The sequence below is a fragment of the Nuphar pumila genome, chromosome 6 (assembly GCF_984573655.1).
Source record: "Nuphar pumila chromosome 6, dmNupPumi1.hap1.1, whole genome shotgun sequence".
NCBI lineage: Eukaryota > Viridiplantae > Streptophyta > Magnoliopsida > Nymphaeales > Nymphaeaceae > Nuphar > Nuphar pumila.
In genome coordinates this window covers 37,084,972-37,104,463 of record NC_143254.1, presented here as the reverse complement: position 1 = coordinate 37,104,463, position 19,492 = coordinate 37,084,972, and the positions used below count along the sequence as shown (strand labels likewise).

Here is a 19,492-nt window from a genome sequence, read left to right as displayed (position 1 = left end):
ATGTGTGTGTTACAGTTTTGACACTTTGGTCATACATTGGCTGATTGGAATTTAAGTAATTGAATAAATATCTCTTCGAGTTATATGAATTACTTTCAAATTGCTAAGTAGCATCTGAGCTATGTCACATAAGTGTGGGTGCAGGTATGGGTGCGGATGCGGCACTTTAAAAAAACTTGGGTGCGGGGTGTGGGGAGTATATATATATATATATATATATATATATATATATATATATATATATATATATATATATATATATATATATATATATATATATATATATATATATATATATATATATATATATATATATATATATATATATATATATTGTAGATAAAAATAAACTTGATTAGGGTTAACTGAATTTACTTTTGGATAAAAATGGACCACGATGTGATTGACTTCACCTAACACAAAGGAAGGTGTGTCCAAGTGTGGCACCCGCGGGTGAGACGCTGGTGCGGTCCCTGTTAGAAGAGTCCGTGTGACATCGCATCTGAGGCTTTTCCTTTCAATGAGGTTGCTCAATTTAGTGAACTGGAATGAATAACAAATCAATATTTGTTCTTTTAAGCACGTCTTATTGTAAGAGATCCCTCTGAGTAACTAGATTTAACTATTTTGGGTTCCTCCAAAGTCTGCTGGTCCTTGCCACTATTTTTCTGATTCCTTTTAGGGTGTTTTTGGTAAAAGGGAAATTGGTGTTTACAAGAAAATACTCATTCAAATTTAACTTTTGTTGGTGGTACATTTCTGGATTTCCTGTTTTTTATAGGACTCTTCTTAAGTGCATTCTTGTGCTTCCATGCAGGATGAATAGTAGAGAGCTCAAAATTTTTTAGATGCTGGCGGTCCATCTGCCCTGTAGAGCTTGAGAAGAGGACTATCTGAAAAACATTTTTTGCATTAGAAATCAATATCTGAACTTGTAGATTTCTATTTTGTGTATTGTAAAAAGGTAAAAATAATTGGACTTTTGGGATCTGTTATGTACAATGGCATGGTCAAGGTTTGCAAGAAACATTTTGAGACAGTCAATTAGTTATAATTTTGGTCGAGGGAAGGTTTTGGATAATCATATTCTCCAGCAGAGTATTTGCCATAGCCACTCATATGTTGGAGATGTGAATGAAGGCAGCAAACTGAAGTCTTTTCTAAGCAGCCAACTCACTGGAGAAAGTCCAATTAATCAGACTAAAACTCAGAAGAGGGGAATTAGTAAATCACCCCAGTACAAATTTCCTTGTGTAGAGAAAGTAGTAGACCATTCTGTTCACAAAGATTTTGGGCACGCAGATGCAGATGATGATGATCTTAACTTACCTGGTCTGAGACAAACAAAGCCTGATGAGAAACCACGGATTGTAGTTCTGGGTTCTGGATGGGCTGGCTGCCGATTTCTTAAAGGAGTAAATACAAAGATATACGATGTGGTCTGTATATCACCTAGGAATCACATGGTCTTTACGCCTCTCCTTGCTTCCACTTGTGTTGGTACACTTGAATTTAGGTCAGTTGTTGAACCAGTTACCCGGATACAATCTGCACTGGCAAAAGCTCCAAATTCACATTTCTTTCTGGCAAAATGCACTGGTTTAAATGCAGACAAGCATGAAGTAAGTGGTCTTTCTTGTCTTGTTATGCCATCTCGTCTCTGTTTTAGAATTTGTCCTTTTGTCATAAATTTCTAGTAGTTGACCTTATGAACTTGGGGACATTACCTAACAAGCATTAAAAAAATTATTGGGCCATTATCACAGAGAATCTGTACTATTAGATTGTGCAGGAAGCAATGATTTGTGTATTCAATGTTCATAACGAATGCAAGTGCTTTGTGGAATGAGCTTCACAGAATACTTGAATGATGATTTGTTTTACATGTGGTAAAAGCTTTTGAAGTATTTTTAAATTCCTTGTATTAAACTAAAGTAAGTTTAGAATAGGGTCTAAAAGGTGTAAGTCATGGAGCACTTCCATGTATGCCAAAATTGTCTGTTTCCTCTCCTATTCTTGGAGCTCATAATTTACCTTTTGTGTCTGACGATCTGTGTGAATTTTTATCCGTTTTCAATTAGGTCTATTGTGAAACTGTAAATGGTGATGAGTTGTCGCATGGGCCATACAAATTCAAAGTTGCATATGATAAGCTGGTTATTGCTTCTGGGTCTGAGCCTCTGACTTTCAATATCAGTGGGGTAAAAGAACATGCAATTTTTCTTCGTGAAGTACACCATGCACAAGAGATAAGAAGGAAGCTTCTTTTGAACCTGATGCTCTCTGAGAACCCTGGTGCGTGGTGCCTATTTTAATCATATGCTTTAATAAATGAGATGGTATTACTTGAACTGAAATCTGTTTTTTTGTTATCAAATTCAGATGTTATGTAGATACTTATTTTGTGATTGCGTGCTTTTCCTTGTAATTGATAAAATTTTTGCTGATATTTACCTTACAATCGATGACATTTGTAACAGATAATGATAAAACTTCTGATGCCAGTAAATGAATTAACTTCTAATTTCAGTCTTGGAGATTGGAACATTCATGCATATACTGTATAACATTCATACCCAGCCTTCGGAGGATTCCAAATCTAGGTACATCACCATGTTTGTCCTGTTTATGGATTGGTCCATCAGCCTTCTTCCAAGGTTCTGCATTTTTTTTTAACATGGTATATCCATATCTTGGATAAAAAGGTCGTCTTTGGATAGTAATCCTCTTCAGCGGTAAATGCTCAAAGTTTGTTCATGTGCGGGACTGATTTCTTGTATGTAAGCACCAAATTTCCCTATCAGTCAAAGCATTCGTACAGGACATACCTGTAACGACAATGATTTCGATGGATATGGGCGCAAAGTAAAAATAAGATATCTGGATACAATACCAAGTGCTTGTTTTTATCTACTTGATGTTGGGTTGAGTAGTTTCATTGTCCTACTTCTTTGTAAAAGAGTGTAGACAGTTTTATGCTTTCAACCAACTTCTAATTCCATTAGACTCCTTTGGTAAGTGTCAATATAATTCAAACTGTTGAATTGCTTGATATGCAGATGAGGACTCTCTCTCTCATATATATATATATATGCTCTTGACCCTTAGTGTTCTTTTTCTCTCTTTTTTTTTTTTTTGCTTTTTCACCAACCTCTGCTGTTTACTGATGCATAACCAATTAAAGTCCCCTTGAAAACTTGGCTATATGCCTTAATGCCTTCAGGTCATAAACATGACAACCAAAATTCGGTGACTCCATGAGTATTTCTGTCTCATTTGGTGTTCTTTTTTTCTTTTTGCTTTTTCACCAACCTCTACAGTTGCAGCTGCTGTTTACAGTTGCATAACCAATTAAATTCCCCTTGAAAACTTGACTATATGCCTTAATGGCTTCAGGCTATAAACATGACAACCTATGTCACATGGGTGCGGGTACGGGTGTGGAGCAATTTCAAAAATTTTGGACACGGAAACATGGCTATATATATATGTATATATATTTTTAAATATATATATATATATATATATATATTTAAATATATATATATATATATATTTTTAAATATATATATAACAATAATAAGACTCGGTCAAAGTTGTGCCCATTAAGAGACACAGCTATATATATATATATATAACAATAATAAGACTTGGCTATATATATTTTAAAAAATATATAAAAAGATCAATTTTTTTTCGCTTTTATACGTCTTTTGCCCTAAAAATGGACAAAAATAGACTCGGTCAAAGTTGACAGAGTCCAAAATATGGACAGACTCGGTCCCGGTGCATTGACCGAGTCTGACACTTGGTTCACCATGTCCGCCCCATGTCCGAAGCCACACCCGTGTCGATGCGGGTGCATCGACCTTATAGCCGAGTCCGTGTGACTTAGATGACAACCAAAAATGGGTGGACTTCATGAGTATTGCTCTGTCTCATTTTCATTAAATGCTTGGGTACCAGATCTATAGGAGTATTCCAACTATTTGGGCTTTGACAATGTGAGCTAAGAGTGGTGGACTAACCAAGTAGGTCATTGACCATTCAAGTTTAACTTGTTAGAAGCTTGGTTCAAGTTTGTTTGTCGATTAATAAACTGAACTCAAGCTTAGAACTGATCTCTTCTTGTGAAAGATCCAAACTGAAACTCTTAGTGAGACTCTTGTGATAAGCTTATAAACACTATATTCTTATGTGTGTCATGCCTCTTATACTGTCTAAATCCAATCATTACCATTTATTGGACTTTAATCTAAAAACATGTCTGACTGCATAGTCAGTATGGAAAAAAAACCTTTTGCAATCCTACATTGCCACCTGTGAATGTGTTTGTGCATCACTTTAACCCTTTGTTGAGTACCTTCCTGGGTTGAGCTACAATGTGTTGTTTTTTACCTTACACACTTTTTCAATGTCATCGTATCACTGGTTTTTACTATTGTTTCAAGAAAAGGGGGAATCTGCTAACAAGCTCGGTGGAGCCAAAATTAAGCTATTTGAGCTTGAGCCAAACTCAGTCAAGTTTATAACTCAAGCCTACTTGAGCCCAAGCTCAAGAGCTAATGAACTGAACTCAAACAACCAGAGTTCAGCTCGTATGGAGTCCTGGTAATGGCTCTGTCAGGTCTGTGGGTGTGGGTGCAATAATGGATCAGAGTTACCGGAAGCTTCTTAGATAGGTGGAAAGCCTGCTTCCCCGAAACTCGCTTTGGAAGTGCGATACTCTTCGCTTCCGAAACTTGATGAGAACTTCTTCTATGCTTTCCACACGCTTCATATATTCTTGTTATATGTTCTCTTACTCTATTTTTCATGTTTTTTTATGTGTTTCCTCTTACGCTTCTCACTCACTTTCATGTGTTTTCTCTAAGTTGGCAGTCGTCATTTTTTAGATTTTCTTAAAAAATTAATTCTTATACTAAAAAGTCATGAAATTTAAGAATAGTTACTTTTATTTTAGTTTTTATTTGCGTTCTATTTCGATTCTCATTCAATTCTTATATTTTTTTTTATTCATTGCTTACTGCTTCCTATACATTTTAAAATGCATCGCTTCTCGCTTCCGCTTCCCATATTGTTTCCCGCTTCCGCTTCCTAGTCTGGCGATCTTGCAATGGTGCCTAGGCCAGTACATGTTGGGGATTGATACATGATGCATTATATCTGCAAATTGATCAATCATAACATGTTTGGATCATTGGAGAGTGATGATGGAGAGAAAATGTACCAATTTGTAGGATTCAGCTAGTCATTTTCTTATTCATGTTTGGTGCTTCTTGTCTACAACATTTTAAAGATTTAGTTGTTCTTTATTCGTGTTTGGTGCTCCTTGTCTACAGCATTTTAAAGCTTTGCCTATTCTTTTGTTCAGAGTTGTAAGATTCTGATCTTTTAGTACTATTACAGTTGTGCTTGGATATATGTAGCATTTTTAATGTATAAGTTTGAAACTGATCTTAAGATGGCAGGGCTATCCGATGAGGAAAGGAGGCGCCTTCTGCATTGTGTTGTTGTTGGTGGTGGCCCTACAGGGGTAGAGTTTATTGGTGAACTGAGTGACTTCATTATGAGGGATGTGCATGAACGATATGCTCATGTGAAAGATTACATTCATGTCACCCTCATAGAGGTAATTAACTTAATAGTGGAACAGTTTATTCCTTATGTCTGTTGTGATCATCTGGAATTTCTGTTATTCACCACATCTGATGGTTTGCTCTCCTAATGAGTAGGCAAATGAAATCTTGTCATCATTTGATGTGGGACTAAGGCAATATGCAATCAGGCACTTGACAAAGGTAACGTGCAGCATTTGTCATTATGTGGCCACGTGCATTATTTGTACTGTCAAGTGAAATTCTGACATGTAAATGTTATAATTCAGTATGGTCTTCACTTTGTTCATGGGGTTGTCAAAGAAGTGCAGCCAAAGAAAATGGTTCTTAGTGATGGCACTGAGGTTCCTTACGGACTACTCGTGTGGTCCACTGGAGTGGGTCCATCACCATTTGTAAAATCTCTTGATCTTCCCAAAGCTCCTGGAGGAAGGTTGGTCACAAATGTTTCTACTCAGTACTATATTTCTGAATGTTGCAATGTGATCAATCTGCATTTCAGTTATGTGTTTGATGTAATTTTGTTTGCTTGAAGGATTGGTGTTGATGAATGGTTGAGAATTCCTTCAGTTGAAGACATGTTTGCACTTGGTGATTGTGCTGGTTTTGTTGAACAAACAGGAAAGCCAACTCTTCCAGCTTTGGCACAGGTTGGCATTTGTTAGTGTCTTCTGGTGTTTAGAGAATAAAGAAGTAGGCCAAGAGCCTGCTTGACATGCATATACCAAGGACTCATAACTCAGCCTAAAGCTTCTTAAGGCTATCTTGGCATTCAATCAAGATTTTGGGTCAATTTTCTTGATTGAGGGTGTCAATTGAGTCTGCTTTAGACTTGAGACTTTTTTCATGTCTAGAGCTGAGATTTTAGTCCGTCTAAAGTGCCAATATTGCGTAGCCAAAATGGGTCCAATGTCCAATTATGAAACCCAAACGTGGAAAGAAGAAAAGAAACTTGGTTGCACAAGATTTTCATCTTTATCCACTCTGCAAGTTCTAAAATATGAAAATGTTGGTTATAATTCTTGTTTATTTGAACATGTTTTGACACTTGTATCGGTCAGGTTGCAGAGAGGGAGGGAAAATATCTTGTTGGGTTGTTGAATAGAATTGGGAAGCATCATGGGGGGAAAGCATTCTCTGCCAAAGATGTTCCTCTTGGTGATCCTTTTGTTTACAAGCACATAGGTAGCATGGCTTCTGTTGGACGATACAAAGCATTGGTTGATTTGCGCCAGAGCAAGGTATTGATTCCGCTTCTATTAATAATTTTCTCCCCTCAATATGTAGTATGGTTTCAAGTATCCAAGCATCGGTTGCTTCACATGCTAGATGGTTTTCTATGGTCAGTAGTTCAGTATGTTGACGTTTACTTTTAAGGGACAGTCAGTTAGTCTGCTATGGTCAACTTGTACCTGGTTTGTTAAGCCAGAACTGATTGTCATGATGTCTAATAGATGGCATGAGTAATGTTGGTGAAGTCCATGTGAGAGTTTATGCGACCTTTACTCTAGATTAAGAATGAAAGGGACCATCTAAATATGGTGAATTTTCTGGTAAAGGAGATATTTTTTTTACTTGATTCTCGGTGACCATATTAGTTCCACTGAGTTGCAGTTTTTTGGTTGCAACATAATTAGTTTTAAGTGGAAGTGCCAGTGTTATTATCAGATCTATTGATTGGCAGAAGGCTTCAGGACCAAGATCCTGCTCAAGCAAATGTGAATATCTAGACCACCTCTGATCCGGATGCATCGCCATGATCGATATGGGCGTGGTGTGGTTCCACCTTGTACTGTCCAGTGTGATTTATTACAAACTCTGTGCTGACCTGAAATAAATTAAAATGCACACAAGATTAATGTGCACTCTTGTTTCCTTGCCTTAACCTCAATGAAACTCCTGTCTTGATTTTTTGGCGTCCATTCTGCAGGACGCGAAGGGCATATCTCTTGCAGGCTTTGTGAGTTGGCTGATTTGGCGGTCTGCCTACTTGACACGTGTTCTGAGCTGGAGGAATAGGTTTTATGTAGCTGTCAACTGGGCTACCACTTTCGTTTTTGGTAGAGACAACTCAAGGATCTAATCGCCAGCTTGTCAAGTGATCACCTCGAAGATGGCAAGGTATGTCACTTAGACACGCCTAAAAGGACACAGGACACTCTGTTTTTATGTAATTTCTTGTTAAGAGTAGTGCGTAAGGGGACACGGCACGGTAGTAAATTGGAGGGTCCTTGTGACATGGATGGTCGGCTATTAAGTTCCTGTCTGGTGAACTCTGTTAAGGTTTATTTCTGTTTGTCATGAGCTGAAGCCTGAGATCATCTATCTCCAGCTTGTCATGAGCTAGAAACTTTTCGACTTTAATTTCTGTTTGAAAATTGATATTCAGTGAATCACTACGGATTACCTCATCTGCATTTCAACTGAAATGAAAATGTTCAATTTATTGAGCCTTTGGATTCAATCAAATAGATTGCACTGAGGGCGCCATGTGAGAAAAATGCAGTTCAAGTGAAGGAAATAACAAGCAGGCCACCCTCTGATACAACAAAAATAAAATGTATTTGTGGTTATTTGATTTTTAATAAACTGGTAGGGGGGTTTGCCTAACCCCAGCTTGCCTATCCAAAAAAAAAAAAATACCAAGCAGACGATTTAAACCTTTAAGATGAAGGTAAAAATTATGGAGTGGCTTTGGGTGAAAATTCTGTTGGAAAATAAATTTATAGTAGCTTATTACCCATTGAGGGTCGTGTTAAGGAACAAGTGTATATGTCCATTGTCTAAGGGATAAAAATAATTGGGGTAATGTTTGCTACCTTTGGGTAAGGAACCCTTAGTGAAAAAATGTAATATTTTCTTTAATTTCTTTTGCACATCTGGCCTTTAGATGTGGTCTGCATATTAAGTTTAGTAAAAGCTGGGCTTTGGATCGAACATGTTTTTCTGACATATATGTCAGATTTTACGAGGGTTGAAACATTAATGGCCTATAAATTACCAAAATTTTAAACCTCAAGAAAACATATTTTTATGTCAAAAAATTATGATCCAAAGGTGAATTCCTACTATTTTAACCATGCCATCAATCAGGTCGAATCTAGTCACATTCATGAGGTGAAATCTGGTAAAAAAAAACTTTTTCCTGTGAGTTCCAACTAGAGGGTTCCTTACCCACGAGGGTAGCCCATGTTATTCCAAAACAATATTAGCAAAAATGTTATGTTAAAAATAAGGGTTCTATTTTTTTTCATGAGGATCAAGAAAACCACAACTGGGAACAAAGACCTAATCATAGGTGCTAGCTATGCCACTTGCTTCACCAAAAAGGTCATAATGTAGGAGCCACTTGCTTTGGTAAAAGCTAGGGTCATAATGCCTTTGCCCTTTCTTATGTGCGAAGGTTGGACACCCTTGATAATGGAACCCTAACCGCCCATCTAGTAGCCAAGGCCCCTCTCTTAACTTCTACTATGTACGCCAAACCCCTAGGGGCTAAAATACTGGTTAAGGCTGATAAATGAGTTGAACGAGCCGAGCTTGAAGTGTTCAAGCTTGGCTCATTCTTGTGATGATTCAAGCTGAGTTCAAGCTCATAATTAACATGAGTTAAACCAACCAAGTTTATGTTGGCTTGTTTATAGAAAAAATACATATGTTTAGAGCTAGAAGAAATAAAATTACAAAAAATACTTATAAAAAATGTGTAAAATATATTTAAAATATATATTTTTAATACCTAACGAGCTTATACAAGTAGTGTGGAGCCAAGTACCAATTGTTTATATTCAGCTTGCCAGGTCTATTTTACGTAGTTTGAATGAGAATTTTATGACCTGAACATAATATATTATATATAAGGTATTGGCTACTAACTGAGGTACAAAACTAATGAGCTAGAAATCATAGGTGCAAGTTGTATCCACTCAATCTAACCACGTAGATGTGTTTAGCATGGTTTGTTTGCTAGGGATCAAGCCTTGGATCATGCTTTTCTCATGTAAAAATGTGATCTTTTGAGTTATGAAGTTTTAGCACATTGTAGTATACTTGACTGATTTTTGGACTCCTTTAAAAACCTAATTACTTGTCATAATCACATGATTCAAAACAAGTTTCTTACTGAACAAACCATGTAAATCATATCCCTAATATTTGATCTACAAAAAGTAAAAAATCTTTTGAATTAAGATGTGATTTCTACTTGTTGGTAGACAATATTTACTCGTGTGTATATATAGATAGGGGAGGCAATCGGGTCGGGTTGGCGGGTTAGCATACCTCAACACGAACCCGACCCATTTATTAAACGGGGCGGTTGTGGCAAACACGAACCCAACCCATTTATTAAACGGGTAACCCGACACAACACGGTTAACCCGTTTGATAAACGGGTCTGGTTGGGTAAACAGGTTGGCGGGTTAGCGGGGGGGTCGGGGTCGGGTAAACGGGTTGGCGGGGCGGGTTTAGGTAAATGGGTTGGCAGGGCGGGTTTAGGTAAACGGGTTGGCAGGCGAGTCGAGTTGGGTAAACGGGTTGGTGGGTCGGGTTCGGGTAAATGGGTTGACCCACCCGCCTAACCCGTTTATTAAACGGGTCAGCCGGGTTGGCATACCCCTAACACGAACCCGGCCCGTTTAATAAATGGGTTAGGCGGGTCGACCTGTTTACGACACGAACCCATGTAAGCCAAACCCGAACCCGGCTAAGAAGCAGGTTGGCGGGTCGTGTCTGATTTTGCCACCCATATACATATATATATATATATATATATATGTGTGTGTGTGTGTGTGTGTGTGTGTGTGATGATGTCCCTGCCTTACAGCCATCCATCTAAGTATTTCTCAAGATGAGCGTGGTTTCCATCTAAAAAAAATGATGAGATGGATGGTCAGCCGTAGTGGAACATGCTAAGGATGCAGCTCCGCCACATAAAAAGTGACCTCACGACCAAAGCTTTTGCATATGTGGCGTCACTGTCCGAAACAAAATCTTTTCCAAAAACAGTTGTGTTAAACCGCTTCTGCCTTTTTGTACAATATTTGATACAGAACACCAAGACTTTGTAGATGTGGCAGCACGTGGAAGCTAGCTTTATCTTTATATTATTCATGAAAGAGTGTCTATTATTTGTCAAGTTCAGAGTTGTTGCTTCCCGCTGCAAAAGCATTCTTTCTGTTCACCAAAATATTTTTTCTCTTTTATGTTTAATTTCTAAAATGTCCCTGAATTTGTACTCTTGTGTGTTAGGCTTGATTTTTGCGTTTACTCTTAAGGTAACTCCAATGAATTGCAACATAGTTTTCCACTCATCATGCAAAAATTACAAAAGTGACCTCGTTAGTCTTCCTATCAACCAACGCAAAAAATACTAGTGGTTGATGGACAATAAAATACAGTTCCCTGGCCATTTCGGCCAATATGTAGTGGCAAATTTGGAAAAAAGAAATCCCACTAACTTGTCAGAGAGAGAGAGAGAGAGATGGATGTGCTTTGGGTCGGATCTCTGTGAGATCAGATCCATAATACCACAAGCCGAATAAATTGGCCTGTGATTCTGAAATAGAGCTTCAGCAGAGGTGGGTCGACGGGTCCGAGTGCCGGCCAGTGAAGAGAGAAGCAAGGGAGTGAATCAAGATGGATGTGATCGCGGCTTTGATCTGGCCGCGTTTCGGGATCGAACGGTGTAAGACCCGCAATTTTTCAGAAAATATCTGAATAAAATTCATGAGGCATTTACCGGTAAAAATAGCATTTCTTCTCAGAATGCAAAACGAATCAATTCCTGCGAGCCAGTTATACTTAGGATATTCGTCGAATCACGAATATATGCTCAAACACTCTGGAAGCCATAACTTCCTACCTGAATAAAATCAAAGGATTCCTACGAGCCAACTTTCTTAGTTACGTCAATACGAAGAAAATGGCGTACTCAGAATTTTTCGGAAAAAATCGCCGGAAACCCGAAATTCTTGCGGGACCCACGGAAATATTGGTGGGACCCACAGAAATATTCCTCAGAAAATATCTGGTGGGACCCACAAAAATATCCCATGGAATATCCAAGTGGGCCCCACACCAAGGAACCTCTTGGAATTAAAAAGAAGCCAAGGGGGTAGAAGGGGCATGAGAAAATCCAAGAGGAGGTGGGCTTGGGCTATAAATAGCCCTCCCCACTCTCTCTCTTCTCATAAAAATCGACCCCCCATCTCTCTCTTGCCTTCTCTCTCTCTCCTAAACCTCCCCTACCTAGCCTAGCCCACCTGAGCCCACCTGACCTGGTCTGAGCCTGCCTGACTTAGCCTGAGCCTGCCTGACCTGGTCCTAACCCACCTGACCTGGGTCTGAACCCACTTGACCTGGTCCAAACCCAGTCGACTTGACTTGAACCTAGTTGGGTTTAAAGTCAAAGTCAAAGTCCTTTTTGGTCCAGATTCCGGTTTGGATTTCTGAACCCAGACTTAGCCTACTTGAGCTGAGTTCGAACCTGCTGAACCCAGTTGACTTGGATCGAACCCTGTTTGGTTCAAACCACTTAGGTTGAGTAGCTTGACCTACTCTACCTCTTTCTCAACTAAGTCAGTTTCATCTGACTTAGTCTGACCTCTCGAAGGAAGGCTCGAAGCCAAAGAAGCAACCCGGAGCCGTTTCTTCCACGATTTGAAGTAAGTTCGCTTCGTTGATCCATCTCTCTCAAGTATTTGACTGTTTGTATATAGAATATACTTTCTGAAGTAGTATCTTGCTTTAGTTCTTGATTGAGCCCTTTTTGGACACTTCGGTGTTCACCCGCTCGTCTCGTAACTATCGTCGGATATATCTATGTTCAAACACGCAGTATTTGCGTTCTTCAAAATGGTATCTCGCTTTAGTTCTTGGTTGAGCCCTTTAGGACACTTCGGTGTTCACCCGCTCGCCTCGTAACTATCGTTGGATGCGGATCTAGGTGTATATCTGCTGATTCTGCCGACGCGTCTTATATCGCACAGGCTATGTAATTTACCTTTGCCGTCGCGTCGTATGATGCCAAGGCTCCCTGTTTTCTGCACTTCCGATTACTGCACTTCCGATTATGCATTTACTTACGCCGTCGCGTCGAACGATGCCAAGGCTCCTGCTTTCTGCAATGTATTTACTTACGCCGTCGCGTCGAACGATGCCAAGGCTTCTGCTTTGTTATATATGTAGAATATTTCGTTCAGTTACACACCCTGAACAATAGTATATGCATTTCTTTACGCCGCCGCTGTATAAAGCACAGGCTTCTGCTTATACTACATATATAGCGCATAAATGAGCGTTCAAATGGAGATCAAACTCCAAATCGCCCATGCGATTCCTTGACCGCTCCTCGTTCAAGATTCTGCTTGACGAATGAAGCCCCTATTGGAAAGGCTTCGGTTTTTGGCAAAATGCTCTTTACGTAATGACTAAGTCAATTTCGTATGGCCTGGCTATGGCCAAGGGTTCCTGCAACCTTGATGGATGCAAAGTACGCACAACGGTGCGCATCCATTTCCCGAATTAAGCGTGGCGATTTCCTACCAAAGAGGGGAGATGCCGCTGAAATGGATAAAAGAAACGCACGCTTTCTCCGTAAAAGAGAGGAAGTGCTGCTGAAATTTCTGAAGAAGCTAAGAATAGCTCAGAAAGAACGTAGCAGGATACTCTGACATATAGCAGAGTGCTACCCAGTTCATGGTTTGCCCTCTACAACGTAGAAGGGTTCGTCGCACCACTGCCGGTAGAGCAGGGGAGGTGCTGACGAAATGGTTGGCAGAAGAGCTGCCGGAACCAATGGAACGGCATAATGATGTCCGTTGATGGAACGATGCCAGATCGGCTCGTATCCTTGTGCCTGCAAGGGCACCTTGCTCATAAGGGCCGCTGAGCCGGAGTAGAGGTTGCGCCTTGGCTAGGTTTGGACTCGTTGCGTAAAAATACGCCGAGTAGCCGATCTATTTAGATCGATTCATATGCATGCTCATTGAGAACGGTTACACAACCAGACTCGTAAGGGCCGAAGAGCCAGAGTGTGTTGTTTCCACCCAAAGAGGTGTGATGTTCGTGGTGGCCGAAGTGCCAAAGAGCGGTGTTCTGCATGCATATGAATAAGACTTAAGGTCGCACATACCCCGCGGTTGAAGATCGTGTTAGGGGTACCCCCTCAGTAATGACTGTGTTGGGGAAGACTGAATGGGGTCGGGTACATACTCCCGTAGTGCTGAAAGCACGGGCTGCCTAAATGGCATGCAGATTCTGTCCAAGTAATTGTAAGACTGGCAGACCCCTTCAGGAATTATGCTCACTGTGGAATGACAGTGATGGTACAGCCTTGAGTGACATGTATTTTACTTTGGACCTGATAGAGTCCACGATGGCCTCAGTCACTCATGGGTTTTGGGGTCGTGGTTATCCTTAAGATCTAAGGATTGAACCCAACTACTGCAAGTAGAGGATGCATCCGAATATGGGCCTAGTAGGATTCTCCCAGTTGAAACACACTGCCCTACTATGGATAGGGTCAACAGGCCTCTGGGGTATCTAAAATACATAGAATAATCAACCCCCAGAACGTCGCATTGATGCCCGGACAATAGCTCTACCTGCGTACCAAAGGCGGGAGCGGTTAATTATCAAACAATGCATTAGTTCTAGTTACAGCGATGCTTTGAATGTATGAGTGGATGACGTGTTGAGTCAGTCCTGCATAACCTTTGTGAAGGTGTCATGTTCGGTATACTACTGGACCGACTGGGCAAAGACCCGTGTTGTATCCGCACGACTAAGCGAAGCTCGAGGAGTTGTCCTTAGATGCGTGGGATACGGATGTGCCAAGTATGAAGACTTGAGCTAGACATCACTTTGAGACCCGGAAGAGGTCATGGCTAAGTCGTGGAGACTTATGCGGCTATTCAAATCACAACCCTGAAAAGGCTTGCTCTAAGTCATGAAGACTCGAGCGGATGTTCAACTCATAGCCCTGAGGAGGCTCCTGCGATATACGCTAAGTCTTGGAGGCTTGAGCGTCGTTATTGCGCATTGCGACCCTGAGTGGTCATTATCGTGCTTGAGTTGAATGGTTACATGATTGCATGCTTACCAGACCATCAGTGGTTCTGACCCCGTTTTATGGGGATTTCAGGTGTTGGACCTGCGTGGCGATATGCGGAGCAAGGCGGCATCGAGTTCCAGGGTTTCTCTAGACAGAGTTGTACTGCTTCCTTTTTATTGAACCTACACTACTCTCCTAAGCAGTAGTGTTGTAATAAACATATGTTTTCGATAAAATGGAACACTTTGGTGGTCAATGAGTTGCTTGGCCACATACCTGCAACGTGCTCAGAGTTTTCTAAAACTGACGACTCATTATCGTCTGATTCCGCTGCTAAAAGCTTTTCTAAGTTCCGCTGCAAAGAAGAAAAAAAAAGAAATTCATGAAAATTTTAACTTAGCTTTGTTTTGGAAATCCGGGGCGTTACAGAATTGGTATCAGAGCATGAGTCTGAGAAACCTGGTTCAAGATCCGTCATGGTCCCGATATCGCACTGTAAGTATATGTTTTTATACTTTTGTTCTGATCTGGGTGCATCTTTGTATAGATGGCAACTCATGACTCGCGTGGATATTGCTATCGTTGCAAGGTCATGCACGATGAGTGGATATGCCCGTATGAAGTCCAAGAGTGCCAATATTGTGGCGAAGATGGGCATTCTGCCAACGAATGCCAAAGGAAATATACCGCCGATATGGGTCGGCGGGCTTCAAAGGGTCTCAGGGATGAGACTTCGCGTGTCAGTGGACCGCATCACTCTAGTGTTGGGAGCAACCATACCCCAACATCTTTTGATGAATTACCAAGGCTGAGGGATTTTGATTTGAACTTCCCTGCAGAAGTCTATCACTCGTCAAGCTACCATCCGGCATCACATATGCCGAGCGTAAATGGCAGGAACAAAAGAGGGGATTCTTTCTGTTCGTCAATCATTATTCCAGACTCCCAGAGTCTTGATCTTGCTGACTGGGAAAGTGGACTGGAGTCTCTCATATATCCCCAGTATTCGCTTGCTAGTGCGGAAGTGCCGCCCAAGCCAAAGCTAGTAGTACCTGCACCAAGGCCATGTGGCAATAGATGGACCTTTTGGAGTTCGTCTTCATCAAAGAAATCCAAGTCTTAAAGAGACTGGTGATGTTTTGGAGTCAGTAGACTCATGTATATAGTTTCTCAACGCCTAAAGTCTGCCAGTGCGGCATGACGTTTTGTTTAAGGCGATGCTTGTGTAAATATGATGTATATTAAGTAAATAAAGCTTTTTACTTCCTCATATACATCGAGAAACTAAAAACAAGTGCTTGTGTGTGCATAGATAAATGGCTCCTACGACGAGGAGAACCATACCAAGCGAGGAGTCCCATACGCAAGGATTCTTGTTGGAGACACTCAACAACCTGGTTACCGCCATCCGTGAAACGAGGCCAGAACCAGTCGCACCACGAAACGAGCACCTGGGAGGAGTGACTTATGAGAAGTTCCTCAAGCTTGACCCGCCAGTTTTCATTGGCAGAGCCGATCCTGAGCTCGCGGAGAGTTGGATCGAAGAGACAGAACGTGCCTTCTCAGTACTGGGAGTACCAGAAGAGAAGAAGACCAACTTTGGCACGTATCGATTAAAAGATAATGCACGAAAGTGGTGGGATACCACTAAACTTATCCAGTTCTCACAAGTCGAAGTCATTCCTTGGACTGACTTTCGGAGGACTTTTATGGATAACTACTTCCCGTTGCATTCCAGAAACAAGAAAAAGATGGAGTTTCTGGAGTTGAAACAGGGCGGTATGAGTCTAATGGACTATACCACCAAATTTCAGAATCTAGAGCGCTACTGCTCTCGATTGTTCGAAACAGACCAAGAAAGGGCCGACAAATATGTGAATGGTCTGCGCGAAGGGCTGCGATCTCGAGTGATAACAAGCATGCCTTCGACTTTTCAGGCTGCGGTAGCAGCAGCTTCAAAAATCCAAGAGGATTGGGCGCGATCTAAAGTGATCATAGCAAAGAAGCCCATAGTGAATGGTGGGAATCGTAAAAGGACATTCCCAAGTGGCCAGGGTTCACGACAACCCTTTCAAAAGAAGAAGTTCCAAGGAGAGAACAACACTCAACAAGTCGTGAGGCCAAGACAGAACACAACTCCGAATGGTCAGCAGTCCAACTTCAGCTGCCCAAGGTGTCGTATGAACCACCCCGGAAAGCCATGTCCTCGTGACATTGGTGGGTGCTTGTATTGTGGCAAGATGGGCCACTTTATAAGGGATTGCGCCAAGAAGGCTGCAGATGAACAGAGGAGTAGTGCCGGATCTGCCGGACCCTCTCGACCAGCACCACAACGTTCTCAGTTTCAACGACCTCCACCTAGAGTAGAACAAAGGCCTGCTGCAGGTCGTGTATATGCTGTAACGACTGAACAAGTCGAAAATGGTGACCTGATTGAAGGCACCGTACCTGTTAATGGACATGCAGCTTACGTCTTGTTTGATTATGGTGCTACTCATACGTTTATCTCTGACGATTTCACCGAACAACTCCACGCTTCGGTGCAACCGATTGATAAAATGATCGAAGTATATAACCCGTTGGGTTCACGCACCAAATGTATCCGGTGTGTGAAAAATTTGGATATTGAGATAGCAGGGCAACACTTGCCTACTGACGCCATCCTGATCGATATGGTACAGTACGATGTCATTCTGGGAATGAATTGGTTGGCTCAGAATAATGCCAAGATTCTGTGCCGCGAGGGCAGAGTGATTCTATCTCGACCCGGATTGCCTAAGATGGAGTACCGGTTATCCAAACCAGTTCCACAGAAAAGGCTCATATCAGCACTTAAGGTACAAAAATACCTTAGGAAGGGTTGTGTGGCCTTCCTATTGAGTCTCTCGGTGGAAAAATCCAATGACCAACCCCTTGAGAGTTTGGAAGTGGTGCGGGAGTTTCCCGATGTGTTTCCTGAGGAATTGCCAGGACTTCCGCCACTTCGTGAGGTTGAATTTGGAATTCAATCCTTACCTGGAACAGCGCCGATATCCAAAGCCCCGTATCGAATGGCGCCAGCTGAACTCAGTGAGTTGAAGTGTCAGTTGGAAGAATTGATGGAACAAGGGTTCATCCGACCGAGTGTGTCACCGTGGGGAGCCCCGGTACTATTTGTAAAGAAGAAGGATGGATCCCTTCGGTTATGCATCGATTATCGGATGCTTAACCAGGCAACTGTTAAAAATAAGTACCCATTGCTTCGGATTGAGGACTTATTCGATCAACTCAAAACAACGAGGGTGTTCTCCAAGATCGACCTCAGGTCTGGGTACCATCAGCTCAGAGTAAAGGAAGAGGATATACCCAAGACAACCTTCAGAACGAGATACGGCCATTATGAGTTCGTAGTAATGCCCTTCGGACTCACTAATGCGCCTGCTGCCTTTATGGATCTAATGAACCGGATATTCAGACCATATTTGGATAGCTTTGTCATCGTCTTTATTGATGACATTCTCGTATATTCTGAGAACAAGGAACAACACGTGGAGCACTTGAAAATCGTCTTGAAAACCCTTCAAGATAACCAACTCTATGCTAAGTTTTCAAAATGTGAATTCTGGCTAGACAAAGTGATGTTCCTTGGTCATGTGATCTCAAAAGATGGAATCGCAGTGGATCCTGCGAAGGTGGAAGCTGTGATGGACTGGAAGCAGCCAGAAAATATCACTGAGGTCCGTAGCTTCCTTGGACTTGCCGGATATTATCGGAAGTTCATACAAGACTTCTCCCGAATCGCCGTACCGATGACGAAATTACTTAAAAAGGGAGTCAAGTTTGAATGGACTGACCAGTGTAAGGAGTGCTTTGAGGTTCTCAAACAGAGGCTTACCACTGCCCCTGTCCTTACCTTACCTTCTGGTCAGGGAGGCTTCGTTGCTTATACCGATGCCTCGGGAACAGGTCTGGGTTGTGTGTTGATGCAGCATGGCAAAGTAATCGCCTATGCATCACGACAGTTGAGGGTCCATGAGAAAAACTATCCAACCCACGACTTGGAGCTTGCCGCGGTAGTGTTCGCGCTTAAAATCTGGCGACACTACCTGTATGGAGAGAAATTTGAGGTCATGTCGGACCATAAAAGCCTAAAATACCTCTTTTCTCAAAAAGAACTCAATATGCGGCAACGGCGATGGCTGGAATTCCTCAAAGACTATGAATTCACGCTTTCCTATCACCCTGGAAAGGCGAATGTTGTAGCAGATGCCCTTAGTCGTAAGACTGTTGGCACTCTGGCCAGCCTAACCGGACAATGGAAGTTGATGGAGGATTTCGTCAAGTGGAAGCCATTTTTGGCTGATTCAGGTAGAATCCAAATGTCATGTTTGACGATCCACATTGAGTTCCTCGATCGCATCGTAGCCGAACAGTTCAAGGATCCCCAGTACTTGGAATTGAAAGCTCGTGCTGAAAAAGATAACACTTTCTTCCATTTGAAAGAAGATGGAGGAATATGGATGGAAGAAAGAATTTGGGTTCCAAATAACCCTGAGCTAAGACAGGAAGTACTCCAGGAGGCTCATAATAGCAAGTACACCATTCACCCTGGAGGTACGAAGATGTTCAGAGATTTACAGAGAAAGTACTGGTGGAGGGGTATGAAACGTGATGTGGCTACGTTTGTCTCGAAGTGTTTGATCTGCCAGCAAGTTAAGATCGAACATCAGCGCCCTGGTGGAAAGATGCAACGGATCGAGATTCCAGAATGGAAATGGGAAGGCATTACGATGGATTTCATCGTTGGATTGCCTCGATCCAAGAGACAACACGATTCGAT

General features: G+C 41.6%; 1 protein-coding gene across 1 annotated transcript; it reads left to right on the top strand.

The window, feature by feature from the left end:
• The first annotated feature begins 1,001 nt into the window (after positions 1 to 1,001).
• On the top strand, positions 1,002 to 7,874 carry LOC149834653 (internal alternative NAD(P)H-ubiquinone oxidoreductase A2, mitochondrial-like). Its single transcript, XM_090009422.1, has 8 exons — positions 1,002 to 1,622; positions 2,082 to 2,295; positions 5,472 to 5,632; positions 5,736 to 5,801; positions 5,888 to 6,051; positions 6,154 to 6,268; positions 6,680 to 6,859; positions 7,549 to 7,874. The coding sequence occupies exons 1-8, from the start codon at positions 1,002 to 1,004 to the stop codon at positions 7,699 to 7,701; spliced, it is 1,674 nt and encodes a 557-aa protein (XP_089865548.1). The 3' UTR covers positions 7,702 to 7,874.
• Positions 7,875 to 19,492: the final 11,618 nt, after the last annotated feature.